This window comes from Gekko japonicus, unplaced genomic scaffold (genome assembly GCF_001447785.1).
Source record: "Gekko japonicus isolate JY-2015 unplaced genomic scaffold, Gekko_japonicus_V1.1 scaffold843, whole genome shotgun sequence".
Lineage (NCBI taxonomy): Eukaryota > Metazoa > Chordata > Lepidosauria > Squamata > Gekkonidae > Gekko > Gekko japonicus.
The window spans coordinates 687,189-708,655 of record NW_015160236.1 but is presented as its reverse complement, the minus strand read 5'-3'; the positions used below and the strand labels follow the sequence as shown (position 1 = coordinate 708,655).

The 21,467-nt window shown below is 44.9% G+C and overlaps 1 protein-coding gene across 1 annotated transcript in view; it reads left to right on the top strand.

Moving 5' to 3' along the window:
- Window positions 1-21,467, top strand: part of PKP2 (plakophilin 2) — an 80,759-nt gene that overhangs the window by 53,394 nt on the left and 5,898 nt on the right. Inside the window, exons 7-8 of the mRNA XM_015412890.1 lie at window positions 15,770-15,887; window positions 18,495-18,656. Coding sequence (XP_015268376.1) covers window positions 15,770-15,887; window positions 18,495-18,656 — 280 coding nt within the window. The remainder of the gene's footprint in view (window positions 1-15,769; window positions 15,888-18,494; window positions 18,657-21,467) is intronic.

Here is a 21,467-nt window from a genome sequence, read left to right as displayed (position 1 = left end):
TATGGATGAATATTTAATTTTTAAAAAATCTTGTAGGCGTTTCAGTGCTAGAGAGGGGGGTGTCCACATTCATTTACAAACAGTTAAAATTAAATAATGAAGAAAGCTGCATCATATGACTGCTGACATTGCTGTAGGGGAGAAATGGTCGCAAAATCACATCGGGTTCACCACATTGCTTTTGGTCTGTGCTGTTGCATGGAAGGTCTAAACCTTTCCTGAGATTCTCACTCACCGTGCTGTCTAATATTCCAAGCCTTAATCAGCCTGCTAAGTGAAGAAATGGGTTGTCTTTTCCCAGCAGCACTATATTGAATCTTGAGAGTGAAGGGAATGAAGTACTGTCTGTGCTGTGGATATTTTGTGCATGCAGAAGTTCCATCATATAAGCAGAGAATCTTGACTCCCAGTTTTTCCAAAGGGGTGGGAGAACCACAAAGATTAGCTCTTGTCAATGAAAAGTTGGGAACTGGGGCAGCGTTTCCAGTCCTGGAGGGGTAAAAGCAGATGCACAAAGGGTTTCTCCCCCACCACACACACACACACACACACACACTACACAAAGGCACCAAAGCATAGACAGATTGGCTGTACAGGTTCGGTTAAGTCTGAATATCTGTGGGAGTCTTCCAAGGCCACTGATGTCAGGTCAGTAAAGAATAATTAACCAGCACAAAGTGAGAACATTGAGACTTGGCACTGATGAATGCAAATAAAACCGAGGGGAAGTTTGTTTATTTGACGGTTGACTTTTTGGTGTCATAAACATTGTGAAGTTGTACTTGCTGTGTCTTGGATCACTGTGAACTGATTGTGACACCTGTGGACTTTGTTTTGCTCAGGAGTGGTTATGTACCTGTTAGCTACACTTTAAGAGAGCAGCAAGCCTTATCTCTGAACACTCAAAGCACGTATTCTTGACTGAAGCCAGGCTCCGGCACATATTCTGCCAAAGGGGAGGATTTTCCACTACCTGGGAGCTTCCACTTAAAATGCCTTCTCATCTTCCTTTGATGTTTTGATATTGCACAGATGAGACCTTAAGAAGTGGATCCCCTGAGGATCTCAAGGCCCACAGCTAGACATAGAGGAGGAGGCAGCCCTTCAGATATCTAGGGTCTACAGTGTCAAAGCAGGCACAGTGTTGGAAGCTCCAAGTATGGAACATGCAGGCATTTTTTATGGGGTTCCTATTGTAAGTTACTGCTTTAAAAAGACACATAGAACTCTAATTCAGATCAGGACTGTGGGAGAGAAGGAGGTGTAAGCCTTTCTTCCACCGTGCCATTTTTCCGGACTGAAAGAGCCCTACGGATCTGCTGTTTGCTCCATTTGGGTAAATGCACATGTCTTCATTCTGGAGCAGATCGTAGCTCTCTGGGAAATGGCATAAGGGAAGGCTTCACACCATCCTTCCTGCAACAGTGTGGTCTCTGTCCAAATCTGGGCCCTGCGCGTTAGCTATTTTAAAAGAGGAAAACACTTGGGAGCTCATACATGGATCTCACAGCATCATCTGTGTTTTGACCATAACTTGTCATTTGTCAAACACAGCTCAAATGGATTTTTGATAGAGGTGCAGGGCTGGAGCATGATTGCCACAACTGAACACCAATCTGAGCCATATAATCATTAATAAGAGAGACCTCTGAACTTGGAGGGAAGGTAACTGCCCTTTTTTGGGACATTCCCCCCAAAACTCTGTGATACCTCTGCTGGCTTTCTGAATCCATTTCAATACTTTTAATATTGCTGTTTTAAAAATGAAATTTAACAGTATAATCCTCAGAAGAGTTACAGCCTTCTAAGCCCATTAACGTCAATGGATTTAGAAGGGTGCCACTAGGGTTCCCAGCTTCCAGGAGGGGCCAGGAGTTGTCCTGGAATTACAGCTGATCTCCAGGCAAGAAAGATCAGTTCCTTGGAGAAAAGGGCAGCTTCAAAGGGCAGAATCTATGGTTTACTATAAATACTAGGTGATATCCCTCCCAAAATTCCCCCCTCCACGGGCTCTACCCCAGAATCTCCAGGAATTTCCCAGGCCCGGATTGGCAACGCTGTTCTAGGTATCACAAAGCTTGGGTGTGGCCAGAAGTGCATGGCCAAAGGTGACTTGCAGGCAGTGCCTTTGTATGAGCCAGCTCTTGAACGCTGGACCAGCCCAATATAAACTTTGTTGTCTTGTGTTGTTTTGTTTGTTGGTTTATATTGTGTTTGTGTGTGTTGTTGTTGAGCCACTTTGTGTCCCTTTGGGAAGAAAAACAGGACACAACTATTTAAATAACATACATTTCTGGTTGTGTGCTGACTGCTGGAGCCGTAAACGGCAGCCTTTCTTCAATGCCAAATCTACGGAGTCTTGCGGATTTCTACAGAGTTAGATGGTTTTGCTAGAGAGGCCCATGGTGAAAAGCTAAGCATGGAAGATGAAATGTGTGCTGACAAATAATTTGCCTAAATGCTTGCACATCTGCCTAGATTACAAATCTCCAATTAGTCCTTCCTTTTGTAATAGCTGACATGCTCATTGCTTGGGTTGTAAAAAACTATCGCCTGCAGCCTTGGTTGCAGAAAGGAAACTCAGGCTGCTGTTGGCATGCATAACTATCGGAGTTGTTCTTGATCCAGTTGTTACATGTTGGGGAGGTAATGGATGAATTGCAGCAAAAGACAAATTACCCCAAGTGTAGGGAGGCGAGCATTTCTTAAGAACAAAATCTAAGGCTAACCCTGTAATCCTCAAAACAGCCCCGTAAATTAGGTGAATATGAATATCCTCATAGTGCAGATGTGGGGCTGAGGCTGAGAGAGGCTGGCTTGCCTAAGGCTACCAGCTTCAGGTACGGCCCGGAGATCTCCCAGAATTGTGTCTGATCTCCAGACTACAGAGATCAGTTCTCATGAAGAAAAATGGCTGCTTTGGAAGATGGGGCCCCCAAATCTCCAGGAATTTCCCAATCTGGAATTGGCAACCCTAGTATGACAGAGGTAGGGTTACCAAGTGTGAATTCAGCCGCAGCGGGGGACTGGCAGCTGGAGCGCACGCGCCGCATCCACATCGCCTGGAAGTGATGCGGGCACGCCGGGCACGCTGGGGGTGGGGCCATGACCATCCGAGGGAAAACCATAGAGTTTTCCCTCGGATGACCATGGCCCTGCCCCCAGCATGCCTGGCATGCCTGCATCACTTCCGGGCGACGTGCATGTCTGGGTGGAGTTCCCCCTGGGGCCCGATCTGCCGGCGGCGGGGAACGGGCCTCTGGGGTGGGGGTTTCCCCGCCCCCGGGGGGACTTGGCAAGCCTAGACAGAGGTGAGTTAAACTGGGGATACCCTGATTTGTAGCTTTACTCTTTCAGCTGCTACATAGCACCAGCTTGGTCATATTTTTATCCCACCCTTCCTTTAAGGCTATCAGGAAAGTATGCTTGGTTTCTTATGCTCCCATTTTATCGTCACACAACCACCCTGTGAGCAGTGTTCCCTCTAAGCTGAGTTAGTGTGAGGTAGCTCACAGTTTTTTAGCCTCCAGTTCACATGTTTTTGTCGTAGCTCAGGAAGGATGGCTCCAGAGCAAACTAATTTATGCGGTAGCCAAATTGCTCACTCACAACTTTAAGGCCAGCAGCTTACAAAGTAGAATTTTTGCTCACGAGACTCCACCGCTTAGAGGGAGCATTGCCTGTGAGGTAGTCAAGGGCAGAAGTAACATAAATATCTTACTGGGGCTTGAAGCAGAAGATGGGGGTTAGCACTTGAGCCTCCTTCTTAATGTCGTTCACAGCCACTTGTGCCAACTTTCTTGCTTGCTTATATATTTATTTTATTCATTTATAGTCCACTTTTCTCACTGAGAGTCAAGGTGGATGAATTACTTTTACCTCTGGAGGTAGGTTACACTGGTGGAGTGACTGGCTTTCGAGCAATGGAACCTTTACCTTTACCTTTTTACTTGGCACCAGAGGTCATTTCGGGGGGGAACGCAGGGGAACGCAGTTCCCCCGGGTGAGGTGTAGGGGGCGGGGCACATGACGAAGCCCCACCCCCTGCTTCCGGCCGCCCCGCTTCCAGCCCTCATTCAGCCAGGAGGAGGCAGGAGAAGAGGGAGGGTAAGTTGCTTCCTCCCCGCCTCTCCCCACCCCTGCCTGCCTGGGGCCAGGGAGGGCCTTGGCAGGGCTTCCTCGCACTCCCGCTGGCCTTGCAGGTCCACCACCGGGCCCCTGATGTCAGGGGGTGTGGCATATGCTAATGAGTTATGCTAATGAGTTCCCCTAGCTCTTTTTCTACGAAATGACCCCTGCTTGGCACTGAGGTTTGGGAGCAATTGACTTCCCCTTTCCTGTCTATCTCCAGCTAAGAGAGAGAAAAACTTTTAAAACTAAGTGTGGAGGTTTCATCAAGCCCAACCCTCCAAACAAAATGCATTTTTCTATACCATGGAAAGCAAACTATTTCAGAGACAGCCTATCCTGTTCTTGTAATGTTCTCTTTTAGTTGTAAATCAGGATCAGGGGACTCACTCAGGCTCCTGCCCTCAGGTTCCTAGCAGAGACAGGCGTGCTCAAAACAGCACCTATTTATTAACAAAACAATACAGGGACTCAAGCAACTGGTTTCAGAACAAGCGAGCTCATGCAGTCTATATTTCTAGGTAACAAACAGAACAAAGCAGGGCAGGCACTCCACCCCAACAGACTAAACCAGCTACACAATTATGGAAGGGGGGAGTAGACCGTTCTATTGTTAGGTATACAATAAATATATCACTGTTCCCTTTGGAGGAAAGAGCGGTGAAATCCGACTCTCTTTTTTGGTAATATTTGCTCTGTGTAGAGGAGGAAACAATGAGGTACTCCTGTAGAACAGCAGGTCTCCAAAGAGAAATCCTTCTTCTCGTCACATACAAACATTTTGTCTTTGTCTTCAGCTAGGGAATACTCGAAGCTCTGGGGAATACTTGAACAGAACTATTTCCTAACGGTTATGGGCCATGGAGGACACATCTGCCATCATTAAGGGATATCAACATTCTTTTGCCTTTGTTCTCATCTTTAGGGAAAGGGGCTGTGGCTCAGGGGTAGAGCATCTGCTTGGCATGCAGAAGGTCCCAGGTTCAATCCCCAGCATCTCCAGTTGAAAGTATCTGACAGAAGGTGATGTGAAAGACCTCTGCCTGAGACCCTGTCTGATAGCCGGGCCAGTCTGAATATACAATACTGAAGTTGATGGACTGAAGGTCTGATTCCATATAAGGCAGCTTTATGTGTTCATTTTGGACGAGCTCATAGGAAAGACCCATTCTCAGTCACCACAGCCATGTGATCCTTTTGCTCTGTTTTATGTGGTTTAATGATATGTTATGAGTTATTGTTAGTGCCTTGGGCAAAAGGTGGGTTAGAAATCTTTAAAAGATCTTTTTCAAAAAAATTTTTTTGCAAATATGACATGTTCTAGATTCTGAGCTACGCTGTGACAAACAGGGTAGGAGGTGGCAGTAATTAGGTGATGACTGATTGCAAGGCAGGGAGTTTGGCAAGCTTCCTCCCAGTTTCAGTGTGAAAGGGGATTGTATTGTGCATACAGCACCATGTTCCAGCAACTGTCCTGCGCAGGGCCTCCAAAGCACTTTTTTTTTTTTTTAATATAACTGAAGGAGAAGAAAACTTGGCATTGTGCCTTGAGCAGGGAGAAGGGGGGGAGTCAAAAGGGACATGGATTATTGCTTAACAATCTGCTGAAATTAGCTTCCCTGTAATGAGCTCTTCTGAAACATAAGTAAAACCTGCTTCTGAAGGTGACTCCGGTCCGGGTGGCTTCATACCTAGAGATAGTGATGCTGCTGCTGCTGCTGCTCCCTATGAAAAAGATTGCCATTTGCCCCCATGTCTGCTGTAGGCCACCAGGCTCCCCAGATTAAAAAAACAACAACAATATCCCCCTTCAAACGGCTTTTGAGTTTCCATCATATTTATCAGAACATGCACCATGCTCAGGGCTTTTTTTGTAGGAAAAGCCCAGCAGGAACTCATTAGCATAATAGGCCACACCCAACAACAGAAACTCATTAGCATATCCAGCCACATCCCTGACAGCATAGCTCATTAGCATATTAGGCCACACCCCACGTTACCAGAAGTATGGTCATCCAGCCACACCCACCTTTTGCTTCTTATTCTGTTGACCTTGTTTGTGGTCAAAACCCAAGGCTTTTTTTGTAGCAGGAATTCCTTTGCATGTTAGGCCACCCACCCCTAGTGTAGCCAATCCTAATGAGTTTCTTCTGTTGGGTGTGGCCTATTATGCTAATGAGTTCCTGCTGGGCGTGGCCAACTTGGGAGCCAGCTAGAACTCTGTTCCTGTGCGTTCCTGCCCAAAAATAACCCTGACCATGCTTAACTAGAACAGGTAGGCTGCTACTACTACCCTCCAACAGCACCCTGCTTGGCTCCCTGGGACCCCACAAAGACCCAGGCTCCCCAAAGCTTGTACCCCTTGTAGCATTACTCAGTCCACTTGCAGTCCTCCCAATACCCATGGTTGCCATTTTGTGTGAAGAAGTACATTTTGTGTGAAGAAGTACACACATGTATTTTTCCATTTTCGTGCAGCTTTGGTATATGAGAACACATATCCTTTTAAAATCCATTGTTTGTTCACAGATACCAAAGCTATAAAATATGTCTATTGCCCTGTTCACACAAAATAGCGACCATGCATATTGAGGGGATTGCACTCCCATTATGCATGGTTGATGCGCCAAAAATCAAACATCTGCAAAGGGCTTTTGAGTTTTCATTTCAGGTATGAAAATGTCTGGCTGAACGCTTCAGTGAAGTATTTTTTTTACTGCCCCTTTAGGCCTGTTCTATATTCTGGAGAAAACTGTAGCTATTGCAAAAGGGAGTATGGAGGATTTTTTTAAAAAGAACATCTTATACCAGGGTCCCCAACCTTGTTGAGCCTGTTGGCACTACTGAAATTTTAAAAACAAGTTGTAGATCGCCACGACAAAAAAGACCACTGTAGAGACATGGGCCAACCACAAGATGTTGGATGGTGGCAAGCTGAGCAGCTGTTTCTGGGGGGGGGGATCCCTGTTGACACAAAGATTATGGAGTCTTCTGAAACGCCTTCTGTGACTTGAAGGCAAGCCAAGATTGGCTGTTTGCTTTCCAGAGGAAATGCTTTGAGGAACAAGCAAGTGGGGAACACATTGGTGGGCACGGGGGCTCTGGTGGGCACCACGTTAGGAGCCACTGTCTTGTATAACTGTTTTTGTCCAAGGCTCAACTATTTTATACCGTGCTCCAGAATGCTGGATGTTCTGTGGTGCCACCATGACTTGTGAGTCCTTGAGCAGTCAAACAGCTTCTTTGATTTAAATAGTAATTTCAGCAATAAAACAAACAGACTTTCTGAAGTAAACCAAATGAAAGGGGATCTTCGGCTTGCATCACTTCTTCACTGAATGGAACATGATATGATAAACTGATCTCACTCCCTGAAACATCCTGGTACCATGTACTTGATTGACATTTGGTCTTTGTATAGACTTTGCATGTATTACAGCATCACTGGCATGACTTCCAGCACAAGCCTTTCTGTTATACTCAGAACAGCCAGTGTTTTCCTTTTCTAAGTATTCTGCCATAGCTGTTAAACCAACAGATTTAAACAAAGTGCATCATGGTTTTTCTCTCATGAGGAAATCACTATAGTCTGTGATCAAAGTTCCTTTGGGCCAGGAGAGGGTAGAAGATACGTGTCATCTTCTGGCTACTAAGTTAAGATAACTTAGTTTTAAGAGCATTCATAGTGGGTTCTTTGCTAGAAAAGAAATCCAACTTTGTACCTTGTATGACAGACAGACATATCAGCAATTTCAACCACTGGTCTTCCCCTCATGCATCAGGAGGGTTGTCTTTTTTTGCATTTTTATAAGCAATGCATGTTTGCACATCTCAAATATACATTTATTTTTCACCTCACTTACCAATTTATTTTCCAAAAGGGGAATTGAAGAAAATTTAATCATGTCACAGATGCTAGCTAGTAGGTGCTTTTCAGAAACATGTTTGTCACATTCAGTCTTGCTAAACATATACAAAACCATTTCCCCCCAGAAACTATTCCCAGAGAGACATATTTCGCCAGTTGGTGGCTCCACTATCAGATTGCCTCTGTCACACTTAGAGTATTGTAGCTCTCATTAAACCTGGACCACAATCATAGTAAAATAACCTGTAAATGAAACTGAACCAGATTTTGTATGGTTGCAATAACTTTGACCATTAAATCCAAATCTAGGATTTAAAGCCAGCACATAAGGGAGAAGGTGCAGTGTTGGTGGGGTGACGATGGGGACTTGTTATAAACAAGGCATTATGAATTCTCTGCATTGCACCAACACAGATGTGGTTTTCTGTTGCAAAAATGCTCAGTTTCTAACTATTGTGGCTCTAACGAGGCAGTGATTGGTGAATGCTTACAAGGTTTCGCAAGCGTTCCACATGGGCTGGATAGTTCCTTACATTTGTTTTGGAATATATGCCTAGCCCTACTTTTTCTCAAAAGAGTTGCCAGACCACAGGCTCGCCTTAGCTTTATTGTGAGATGCGGTAGTACTATTATTACACAGTAGCAAATTATAAGCCTGCTAAATAAATAGCTACCCTGCCACGTTAATTGCACAGTATTAGCCTTAAACTAGTATTATTTTTTTATTCTGCAATTATGTAATTTAAGATCTCAGTGTTACCCTCAGCACAGGTGCTTTGTATATTTATTTAATTAAAACAGTTCAGTGCCACCTTTCCACCAAATAGGTTCCCCAAGACCCTGAACCTTTCAGCATAAAAACATGAGAGACATTAAAAAAGCATTTGACATACAGTGTGTGTGTGTGTGTGTGTGTGTGTGTGTGTAAACAACAACACAGAAACACAAACATGATGCTTGTTATGATGTTTTAGGCATTGAGCATGCATACCTATTAGATCCAAAGTGGGCAGATTTTTCAGTCAGAGGGCCATCTTGAGTTTCCAGCTCTTAAAGGTGCTGAGTTTGACCCTTCCTGTTTCCAGGATGGTACTGGAAACAGGAAGCACCAATGTTAGAGATAAGGATGCCAGCCTCCAGGTGGGACCTGGAAATTCTCTGGAACTACAGCTCATCTCCGGACTACAAAGATCCATTCCCCTGGAGAAAATTGATGCTTTGAAGGGTGGACTCTGGCACTGTACCCGGCTGGGGCCCCTGGCCCCCGCCCCTAAACTCCATCTTTGCCCACCAGTGCCTGAGGCATCAGTGGAGGAAATGGGGGGATGGAATGTGTGCCAGTGTCACATTGGTGTGCTGATATTCAAACACACAGTTTGGTGTAGTGGTTAAGTGCGTGGACTCTAATCTGGGAGAACCGGGTTTGATTCCCCACTCCTCCACTTGCACCTGGCTGGATGACCTTGGGCAAGCCATAGTTCTGATAAGAGCTGTTCTTGAAAAAAGAGCAGTTTCTGCTAGAGCTCTCTCAGCCCCACCTACCTCACAGGGTGTCTGTTGTGGGGAGGGGAAGGGAAAGGAGTTTGTAAGCCGCTCTGAGACACCTTTGGGTAGTGAACGGCAGGGTATAAATCCAATCTCCTCTCCTCCTCCTCCTCCTTCTCCACACACAGATACATAGGGACACACAAAACAGAACCATAATCTACTCCACTTCCCTGCAGGTTTACAATACAGTGGGGGGAAATAAAAGGAAGGGGGGAATGGAGGAGGATCAGGCCAGGATATTGCAGTGGAAACACCCAAACATTTCATGAAGGTTTGGGATGGGTGTGGGACAGATGAAAAGGGCAACAGCAAGTGATAGAAATGGCCATTCTTTGATCTGAGGTATAATTTCCAGCTATGGGTTGTGATATACCTGGAGATGTTGGGGGTGGAGCCTGACGAGGGCAAGGTTTGGGGAGGGTGGGATACTTCATAGTATGAAGAAACTACCAAAGATCCCTTCTCCGTGTAGTTTTAAATCATTTTTCATTCTAGCTCCCAAAATGAAAATTCTGGGGGTGGAGCCTGACGAGGGCAAGGTTTCGGAAGGGTGGGATACTTCATAGTATGACGAAACCACCAAAGATCCCTTCCCGTGTAGTTTTAAATCATTTTTTATTCCAGCTCCCAAAATGAAAATTTACTGAGGTGAAGTGGGGAGGACCAAGAGCCACGGTGAACATTTTCTTGGGCATCTCTCCTACAGTTGCCCCCCACATTCACCTTGTGTGTGTAAAGTGTGGTCGCGTCACAGCCAACTTATGGTAACCCTGTAGGGTTTTCAAAAAAAGAGACTAACAGAGGTGGTTTGACTTTGCCTTCCTCTGCATAGCAACCCAGGGATTCATTGGTGGTCCCCCGTCCAAATGCTAACCAGGGCTGGCCCTAGCTTAGCTTCCAGGATCTGATAAAGCTGGGCTCGCCTGGGCCATCCAGGTCAGATCACATTCACCTACCTCATCAAACATGGATCTGAGAAACATGTTTGCCAAGGCAATATATTTCCACCCAATGAAACAGTGTGTGCTGGCTGCAAAACAAAAGAGGAAGCCAGCGTAAAGAAAGGGGAAAGGAGGTAGCATGTTCAGGCAGGTGCACGTACTTAACATGAAGTTTTCCCACCAAAAATAAAAAGCAAATTTATTCTCTAGTCAGATTATAACTGTGATTCACAGTACACTCTGTTTCTGACCAAAAGACACAGGGCTCTCTAGCTGCAGCCAAAGTAGGAAAGCAACAATCTGCACAATCACACAACACTGGACTTTGCTACAGCCACAGCTAATTCTCATTTAAAATCCATTCAGTGCCCTCCAGTGTAGTCAATGGTGTCAAACATTCCATCCTTATCGCCTTGTTTTATTTAGCTCCCACATACTCTCAAATCTACTTCTGTATTGCACAAGCAAGGCCATCGCGGACCTGTTCTTGTCAACAGAGCTCGCAGTGTGATGAAAGAGAGAACATGTTCTCTTGAGTGTGTTCATATCATGGAAAAACCAAGCATAATAGTTTTAAAAGCATATGGAAATAATGATCTGGGAGTTTGTAGGCCGAGGACAAAAAGTCTTTCTGCTGTGTGAATACAGACATATTCTGTAAGAATATCAGAAAGCAGACAGAAACAAAGTTTTCTGCCAAAAGGAAGGTGATTTTCAGATCACTGTAATAGAATAGAACGTAACAAATAAGGTTAAGGAAGGATCAAATTCTTGCATTTGTATAGAATCATGTCATTATGGTGGCCAGATAATAGCCCTCATTTGAGACTAGGGAGGAGAGAATGAAGTTGTTTGTTCCAGGCCTTGCACAAGCACATGCTTGTGTACTCTCACACACACACATACACACACACACTAGAAATGTCTCTATACAGGCACATGAACACCAGGGCACCATGTAGAGGGTGGCCAGCATTTCAAACACTGTGCTTGCTGAGGTGTATTTGGGATTGTTAATAATTTATTGTAGGGCAAAGTTGGACAATAAAGAAAGCTGCCAGGAAGAAATTTCATTTGATATGTGGTGCTGGAGGAGAGTTTTGCAGATGCCATGGACCACCTAAAAGACAAATAAGTGGGTTCTAGATCATATCAAGTGTAAGCTCTCCCTAGAGGCTAAAATGACCAAACTGAAGCTATCATACTTTGGTCACATTATGCGAAGAAAAGAGTCACTGGAAAAGACAGTAAAGCTAGGAAAAGTTGAAGGCTGCAGGAAAAGCATGAGATGGATTGACTCAGTCAAGGAACCTGACAGCCCTCAGTTTGTAAGACCTGAGTGAGGCTGTTGCCCATAGGACATTTTGGAAGTCATAGACTCGTTAGGTCTCCATGAGTCCGAGTTTGGTGTAATGGTTAAGTGCATGGACTCTAATCTGGGAGAACCAGCTTTGATTCTCCACTCCTCCACTTGCAGCTGCTGGATGATCTTGGGCAAGCCATAGTTCTGTCAGAGCTGTTCTTGAAAAAGAGCAGTTTCTGTCAGAGCTCTCTCAGCCCCACCTACCTCACAGGGTGTCTGTTGTGGGGAGGGGAAGGGAAAGGAGTTTGTAAGCTGCTCTGAGACTCTGAGTGAAGGGTGGGGTATAAATCAAATCTCCTCCTCCTCCTCCTCCTCCTCCTCCTCTTCTTCTTCTTCTTCTTGACAACACTTAACACATACAGCATTTCCTTTTTCCTCACCTTCGTACAAAAATCTGTTCCTTGGGCTTTTAAATCAATGGAGGATCAACTATGTTTCAAATTAATGAATATAGCAAGGTGGAGTAGAACTGTCAGCCTGCTGTAACAAAGGAAGGCACAGGTAGTGGTATGAGAGCTGGGATGTTGCAAGCATGTTCCTAATTGCTTCTAAGAAACAACAGAGGGGCTAGTGCATCCATCTGTCATCCTTGTGGGCTAGAGTTGCCAGGTCCAATCAGTGTGCCAGCAGGGGGATTTGGAAGTGTTCCAGGAGTGGGCGAGGATATTGTGCAACATGCATACATCACCTGGAAGTGACGTAGGCATGCTGGTTGTGTTGGGGACAATGCTGTGGTTTTTGAACAAAACTCTATGGTAAAATTGCCCTCAAACCATAGAATTTTGCCCAAAAAACAGAGCGTCACCCCCCAACATAACGGACGTGCCTACATCACTCCTGGGTAACGTCAGTGTGTTGTGCACGACGTCGCTATTTGGGGGGTAGGAATTTTCTCCCACCAACCAGCTGGCTTCCAGGAGGCAGGAGCCCGCAAAAGCAGGGAATCCCCCACCCCCACCTGGGGAGTGGTAACCCTATTGTGGGCTGTGTCATCTCAGATAGAGCAGGTCAAGAAAGAGGTACTTTTCTCCCTTTCTCACAATACAAGAACTCGTGGACACTCAATGAAATTGCTGAGCGGTCGGGTTAGAACGGATAAGAGGAAGTACTTCTTCACCCAAAGAGTGATTAACACATGGAATTCACTGCCACAGGAGGTGGTGGCGGCTACAAGCATGGACGGCTTCAAAAGGGAATTAGATAAGCATATGGAGCAGAGGTCCATCAGTGGCTATTAGCCACAAGGTATAGATAGGGACTCTGGGGCAAGTGATTCACTGTATTCTTGGTGCTTGGGGGGGGGGGTCAACAGTGGGAGGGCTTCTAATGTCCTGGCCCCACTGGTGGACCTCCTGATGGCACCTGGTATTTTTTGGCCACTGTGTGACAGAGTGTTGGACTGGATGGGCCTTTGGCCTGATCCAACATTGGCGTCTCTTATGTTCTTATGTTCTTAACATCAAATTTGCTTTTCCCTGACGGCAGCTGAAAAGGCTGATTCCCTCCTGTATCAATTAGAGCTATGTAAAATGATGTAATTTGTCCTGTGCATTTCAGTGGAAGTTTTTCTCTGTGGCCAAGAAGCAAATATTTAATGTACAAACAAGAAGATAACTGAAAAATAGTTCTCCACGATGTAAAGCTTTCTTGCTAACTTTAATGTACAGAATTATGTGCACTTAAGTAGATGCTTCAAAAGGTGTGCCATCTTGTGGGATTTAAGCTTTGGGTGCTTGCCTGGGCTTCTGGGATAGCACAGCAACAACATGGAAGTTTCATGATAAATGTTTAATTGGCCCAGTTTGTCGTAGAACGTTTGAAGGGAGTTGCAGCAAAATTTTTGCCGAGCAAAAACATGATGACCCTCAGAACCGTGGCAAGGACACTTGGTTTGTTTAGTCTTGTCTGTTTGCTTAGTCTGTGCAGGAGCCAGTGTAGTGTGATGGTTAGAATGCTAGACAAGGGAAGTCCTCATTCAGAGCCATGTTGTTCTGCAAAGCTCACTCTCTCTTAGCCTAAAGGACCTTACAATTGCTATGAGGAGAAAATGGTGGACAAGAGAACTAGGCAAGCCATCCTAAGCTTCTTGAAGGAAGAGAGGGATAAACAGAAGTACCTTGCTGTTATTTGAGGCCCTCAATGCAAATAAAGTGCAGGATTATTATTATTATCATTATTATTATCATCATTATTATTATTATTATTTATTATAAGTGGCAGGAGATTTTTTAAGTTTGGGTGCCTTTTAGCATTTGATTTAAAAGGACCCACATTTGAAATTGTTTGTAATTAGATTCATTTAGTACATATTTACGTGAGGCATTCTCACAGATTTTTAAAAATTTTGAGCCAAATGGTTGATATTTTGTACCACCTTTTTCCTTTAAAACCAAATTGAAATTTTAAAAAATCCACAATCAGGTAAATTGAACATAAGAACTTAATTTTGCAAATGGAGTATGTTTCCTCTTTTTGCATCAGTGTTGTTGTGATGCACTTTAAGCTGTTTGAAACATTGTTAGCAAGGAAAAAGATGGCTCAAGAGAGACATAACAATATATCTATGTGTAGGGATGGGCATGCACCACAAAAATGCAGTCTGATTCATGTTTCATGGGCAGTTGTTCCATGCAGCTCAGATGTTTAAAGGGACTTTCTTAGGCAGCCAGCAGTGCCCAAGAAAGCCCCTTTAAACAGCTGAGCCATGCAGAGCAAACTGCCCCAGCTCAGCTGTTTCAAGGGGCTGGCTGCCCAAGAAAGCCCCTTAAAACAGCTGAACCACATGGAACAGTTTGCTTTAAACCCCAGCTTTCTGCTCTTTGTGAACCACCACGAACTGCATCAAGATTTGTGAAACTTCATGGCAGTCCTTTAGCTCACGAACATTGCTTCACGAACTGGCCAGTTACACAGTAAGCCAGATTCCAGCCAAGGAGATGTGATCATTGCTGCCCAAAAATCAAAATTAACCAAAACCAAATTAATTGTTTTTTAAAAAAACTTTTATCTAATACCTACAACAGATTCTCAGAAAAAGGCTTTTGAGGATCTAAGTGACTGGGCAGCCATGTCGGATCAGGACCAATAGATTCTCAGGACCCGTCCTAATACTGTTCCGGACGGCTTCCAGCATGCCTTTCAAAGGTGCATCAGCACTCATGAGTCATGACATTGTCGGAAGACTAGTGAAAATGTGATGTCAGAAAAATGTTCCATGTGTATAGTTTGGACTGAAAGGCAGAATCCCTTCTAGAATCTTGCCTGACTCATTTCCCCTCTTTGCAATAGAAACTGGCAACTGTCATTACATGTTTCATGCATCTTCAGACTCCTGTCTCTAAAATTCTGAACATAGCTTGAGTGAAGTCACAATGGGTGTTCTATTTTGAAATGAATAACAGTGGTTATTTTTTAAAATATTACTTGCATTCTCCCTAGACGGGGCTATTATTTAACCTATCTCATTATCCACACAATAGCCTCAGGGTGGGGATCATAGCCCAATATGAGGGCAAATATTTTGTATGTACAGGGTTGATTCTCAAGTAGCAGGGCTGGAAAAGATCCATGCCCTAGGACTGTTTTCACAGGAATTAGTATCCCTGTCCTGACCTGAATGGCCCAAGCAAGCCTGATCGTGTCAGATCTCAGACGCTAAGCAGGATCAGCCCTGGTTGGTATTTTGATGGGAGACATCCAAGAAATTCCAGGGTTGCTATGCTGAGGAAGGCAATGGCAAACCCCCTCTGTTAGTCTCTTGCCTTGAAAACCCTACAGTCTCACCATAAGTCGGCTGCAATCTGATGGCACTTTACACACACAGTATTCTCTGCTTCAGAAGCAGGAGCCCATGATAGAAATGGATATAAGAAAGTGATGCTTGGTAGTCCTGTGATCAATTTGAATCCATTGTTTTAACAGAAATATGAGCTCTGCTGGTCCTGAAGGAAGAAAAAGGATGAGAGAATGTAATGGGCTGATTGATTCACTGGTGTATTACATACAAGGAACAACTGCAGACCATCAACCTGATGACAAGGTAGATCTTCCAAATCTGTGACTAGAATGGGCTGCATTGATTATTTAACTTTCTTTACTGCCCTATCCAGAAAGGGGTTTTTAATTATCCTGCTTCATCATCCACACAGCAACCCTGTGATGTATCTCCTAGGGAGGATGGGTGGGTTAGAAAACCATGCATTTTGAATGTCTGAGGTCCTTTCTTCAGTATCTGGCATCTTGACTTAATAAGTGATCTCAAGATAGCAGTGCTGAGGAAGACCCATCACTGGGATCCTAGAGAGCCCATGCTTGGGCTAAATGAATAAGGGTTTGGTTTCATATGTGGCTTCGTGTATCCAAACATTCAGGTGACAGTAGCCAGCCCACAACCATCCAAACTAGGTTCCTAACTGAGTTGGGATCTGAATTCAGGTTTCCTAGAGACAACCGCAATATTCTGACCAGGATCCAGAAATGTCCCATATGAATATCTCGGGATGTACATTAAGGCTTTGTCTTTTTCTTTGAGTGGAGCATGTCATGCTGAATCTCTATAGTTCTCCAATTTTGAGAATCAGTATATCAGACAATATTTCCACATTATTTTCTATATATAAGCGATTTCAGTATTGGGAAAATGCAGCATCTCAAGTCTACATCACCCTTTCATTATATTTTTCTTATCACAAAAATAAACTGGCCATGTCAGATTCCTCAGATGAGTATTTCTACTGATTTCAAGGAAGAAAATACCCTAATGTAATATATATGTGTGGCCCCGGTCACACGGGCCAGATAACGCGAGGGTGAGGCCCCGGGGCAAAATAAAGTGTGTTAGCTCGATCACACAGTCTCCCGAGTATTCGCACTGTGGCAGGAAGCTCGCGATCACACGGCGATGCTGGAGCTGGCAAAGAAGCTGCGTGGCAAGCGTTCCGTGTTTGTGCACATGCACAGTTCCATGGAGCAGCACTGCTTCCAGTTTAGTGTCTGTGCACATGCGCTTAGGGGAACCATCTGGTTTGCGATGGGACTCGGACGGGCGCCGGAAGCCACAGGATACTAGCGCTCCCGCAATCAGACGCCTGCCCCTGCTGCGCATTTTCCGAATACTACTGCACTTTCTGAGATATTTTTTACCGCGCATCTTCAACGGGATGCCACGGGTTGCCTACAGGTGCGCTACGCTTCCCAGATGTTGCAGTGTGATCTTTGGTGCGCAATCCGCCTACCATTCGTGCCTTTAGCATGGCAAATCCTCCGTGTGAATGGGGCCTATGTTTGTTTGTTTTGTTTGTTTTTGAGAGGTTAGTCAATTGTTCCCTGTTGGGTCCTTAATTGGTTTAGTCTTTGTGCATTTCAGAATCCAAAAGTGAATTTCTTTGTTACTTAGTCTGGTACATTTCAGTCAGCCACATTAATTCAGTTAATGAACTGACAATGTTGTTAAAAATCCGCTTTGCCTGATAAATTGTTAACCTAAAGCAAGCTGCTCTGACTGGATGGCTCAGGCTAGCCAAATCTCATAAGATTTTTGGAAGCTAAGCAGGGTCAGCCCTAGTTAGTATTTGGATGGGAGTCCACCAAGGAAGTCCATTGTACAGAGACAGGCAGTGGCAAAACCACCTATGTAAGTGGATGGGAGTCCACCAAGGAAGTCCAGGTTCATTGTACAGAGACAGGCAGTGGCAAAATCACCTCTGTAAGTGTGATTCTGCATTGGGTTTTTCCTCCCCACACCAAACCCACAATGGAACAGAAATTCCTCTCTGCATTGCATGCTGCTGTCACCTTCTCTGATCATTGGATTTTATGGTACCCTCTACACTGCATGCTGCTTTCACTTTCTTTGATCATCGGATTTTATGGTACCCTCTGCACTCCATGCCACTTTCACTTTCTTTGATCATCGGGTTTTATGGTACCTTCTGCATAGTTTTATGGCCATTCAGAGGTGACTTTGCAATCAGTACAGCATTGTCCCAGGATATTTTGAGCTGCACCTTTTTTGTTCCAGCATGGGTTTGGAAAAACAATGGAGGGAAAAGCCAATGCAGAATCAGCCTTAGTCTCTTGCCTTGAAAACTCTTCAGGGTCTCCATAAATTGACTGTGATTTGATGGCACTTTCCACTGCTACCAAAGCAAGCTGAGAAAATACCGAAGAGATTTTTACAAAGTAATGCTCTAACTGTATTGTTCATTTTGTAGACTTCTGTGGTCTTTTGTGGCCATTAACGTGTTGCAGTTAGTATTGGGGAAATATGTACATCAGCCTAAGCTCCTTGAGGTGAAGGGTAGAATAAAAACATGATAAAAATTATTTCAATTCCAGAAATTTAAATTCTGATCCAAAGTATCAATTCTGGTGGGTTTTGGGGAAAAATAATCTGTGTGATTACAGGGAGAAAACCTCACAAAGACCTTTCATTTCGGTACCCTCTGCTTGGTCAGAGTTGACCATGAGGATAGGAACAGTCTTTTCGGTAGAAGGAAATTAAGGCAATAGACAATAATCCATCATCAACCAGGAGCTCTAAACTAAGGCCAAATTACTCAGTGACTGCAACTGAGGTGCATGTCAGGTCTTTTTCTTGTCTCCTCTGATTGTTTGCATAGCCCTTCATGTTTGTTCATTCTTTCAGGCCACAGAGAATTGTGTGTGCATTCTTCATAATCTCTCCTATCAATTAGAGTCTGAGCTCCCAAGTAGCTACACCCAGAATATCTATATACAAAGAAGAGACGTTTCCCCCAACAGCAATAGCATCGGATGTTTTGGATCAAGGAGCAGAAAAGCAAAGCAGGTAATGGTGACTTATCAGTGTGCAGCAAACCAATGATTCTTCAGTTGAGTGGGACCAGGGGTGGTGGGTGGACAGTTCACTGTTTCGTAAGGAAGATTAATCTAGGCGACCTTTTTTTGTCCCTTCTGATATGGAGAGTCTGTGCTAATCACACAGACAAAATTACAACAGAGACCTCCATAAATTAATATTAATATAAAATTACTATTCATTAAGATGTTCATGTTAGTACACCGCATTGGTCAGGCCGCACCTGGAGTATTGTGTGCAGTTCTGGAGGCCGCACTCCAAAATGGTTATGGACAGAGTGGAGCAGATGCACAAGAGAGCGGTGAGAATGATCGAGGGGCCTGGTGACCAAGCCCTATGAGGAAAGGCCGAGGGACTTTGGACTGTTCAGTCTGGAGAAGAGGAGGTTGAGGGGGGACATGGTTGCTCTCTTGAAGTATTTGAAAGGCTGCCACTTAGACGAGGGCAGGGCGCTGTTCCTGTTGGCAGCAGAGGAGAGGACTATAATAGGTTTATATTAAAAGCAGAAAGGTTGCATCTGGATATTAGGAAACATTTGTTTACAGTTCGAGTAGTTAAGAACATAAGAGACGCCAATGTTGGATCAGGCCAAAGGCCCATTCAGTCCAACACTCTGTATCACACAGTGGCCAGAAATACCAGTGCCATCAGGAGGTCCACGAGTGGGGCCAGGACATTAGAAGCCCTCCCACTGTTGACCCCCCCCCAAGCACCAAGAAGACAGAACATCACTTGCCCCAGAGTCCCTGCAGTGAAATGAGCTAACTAGGGAGGTGGTGAGCTCCCCCTCATTGCCAGTCTTCAAGCAGCAGCTAGACAAATACTTGTCAGGGATGCTCTAGGCTGAGCCTGCATTGACCAGGGGGTTGGACTAGATGGCCTGTATGGTCCCTTCCAACTCTCTGATTCTGTTCTGTCTCTGGCTGGAGCAGCAAATGTTTCTTCCCTCCCCTTTCCCATAGGCATCAATAAACAGTGTATTATAAGCTCCACATACCCTGTAGGGCTTCCCAAGTTCACAAAGCCCTACTGGGTATGTGCAGTTTGCCACACTCTGTTAAAGATGGTGGAAGGAGGGAAGGAGCATTAGGGAGCATTAGGTTGGGTGATGAGAGAGAGGCTGTGACTCTGTGGAACAATGAGACAGGGGTGGTGGGTAGGGTTGCAAGGTAGTGCCTGGCAATTGGCGAGGGGGCTATGGGCAGCGATATAGAGGGGGGCTAAAATGCTGGCTGTGGCATCACATCACTTCCAGTTTTAAAAAACCCAGAAGTGACATTGGGTACCTCTAGGAATTGCCAGAAACTTTATGGGAAAACCATGAAGTTGGAATTGCTAGAAACTCTGTAAGAAAGCCATAGAGTTTCTGGTGGTTCCTAGTGGTGGTGATTTTACCATAGAATAACCATAGAATTGCTAGAACTACCCTATGTCACTTCCTTGTTTTTAATCAGAAGTGCCCAACCCCACAGCCGGCAATGGAGTTTTTTTAATTTTCTCCTGCCACCATTAAGAGTGGTAAGCAATGGAAACAGCGGGTGGGGGATTCCCTGCCCTGGCTAGGAGCTCGGTCGGCACCCCAGGTGGTGGTGGAGGCTGTTGCTCTCTCCAGTCCATCAGCAGAGCCGCCGCTGCTCCTCACCTCATTACAGAGCTTGCCCTGATTTTACTACAGAATGAAAGACATAAATACTGACCAAAAAAATCTTTCAGTATTACAGGAAATACTTCTAAATAACCAATGCTGTGCATGTAGCATAGCAATCCTTGAGTTTCTTCCTAAGGAGCTTTCTAATAATCAGGAGCTTATTTTGCCCACCATTCCTACCTGTCCCCAACAGTTTGCACTCCTGGTGAAAAAGAGAAAAAGAGAGAAAATGTTTGAAATGTGTTAGCTGGTTTCTTTTCAAGTACTGATCCACCAGACCCAAAACAGAGTAGAGCAAGCAATATTACGTATCATAAAAGGCTTGCAAAACAAAGGGCAATAAGATGTAAAGTGTGTCTCTGATCACGTTTCCTAAGAGATACAGCGGTGGTCTCTTATCTGTTTTTGTTTGGGGGGGGTGCCGAGGACAGTCAGTCTTAGCATAGCTGCTATGGTGAGGGTTATAAAGAGGTCAGACTCTGCAGGGATTTACAGCCAGCAATTCAGTCTGATATGGGGTCTTTGCTTTAAGCTGGGCTGGCCATCATTTGAGACAGCCAGGGTTAGGTTTATCTGCACTGTTCACATTCGTCTTACTTTGCCAGTTCATCAGCAGTTGGGAGCAGTCCTCATCCACTCCCAGTGGAATGTTTACTCTTCTGACCTGATTTTGTTTTTATCTGCACTGCTGTTATGGAACTTGTCCTGGGAAACTGGTCCTAATGACCTCCCTTTGTAACAAATTCCTCCACCCTTCTGTTGTTTGTACGTTTAGGTAAAAATCTGTCTGCCAACAGATGAAGTGGTCTTTGGCTCCTGATATCTTATGATGCAATAAATGCATTAACTTTTAAGATCCACACTTTCTACTTTGTGAAAGTTTGTTGTATTGCAGGCAGTGACAGACCAGGCCTTCGTCTAAATGGGGTAGGGTTGCCAAATCGGGCCGGGGGGCGGGGAATCCCCCGCTTCCGCGGCCCGATTTCCAGCGCAGGGGAATTCCGGCCCGGGAGGAACCCCGCCCCCCAAGCTGCATCACCGGAGGTGACGCGGCCACGTTGCCGACGTTTAGGGCGTGGCTGAGCTCGTCGGAGGGGAAAACCATATGGTTTTCCCCTCCGACGAGCTCAGCC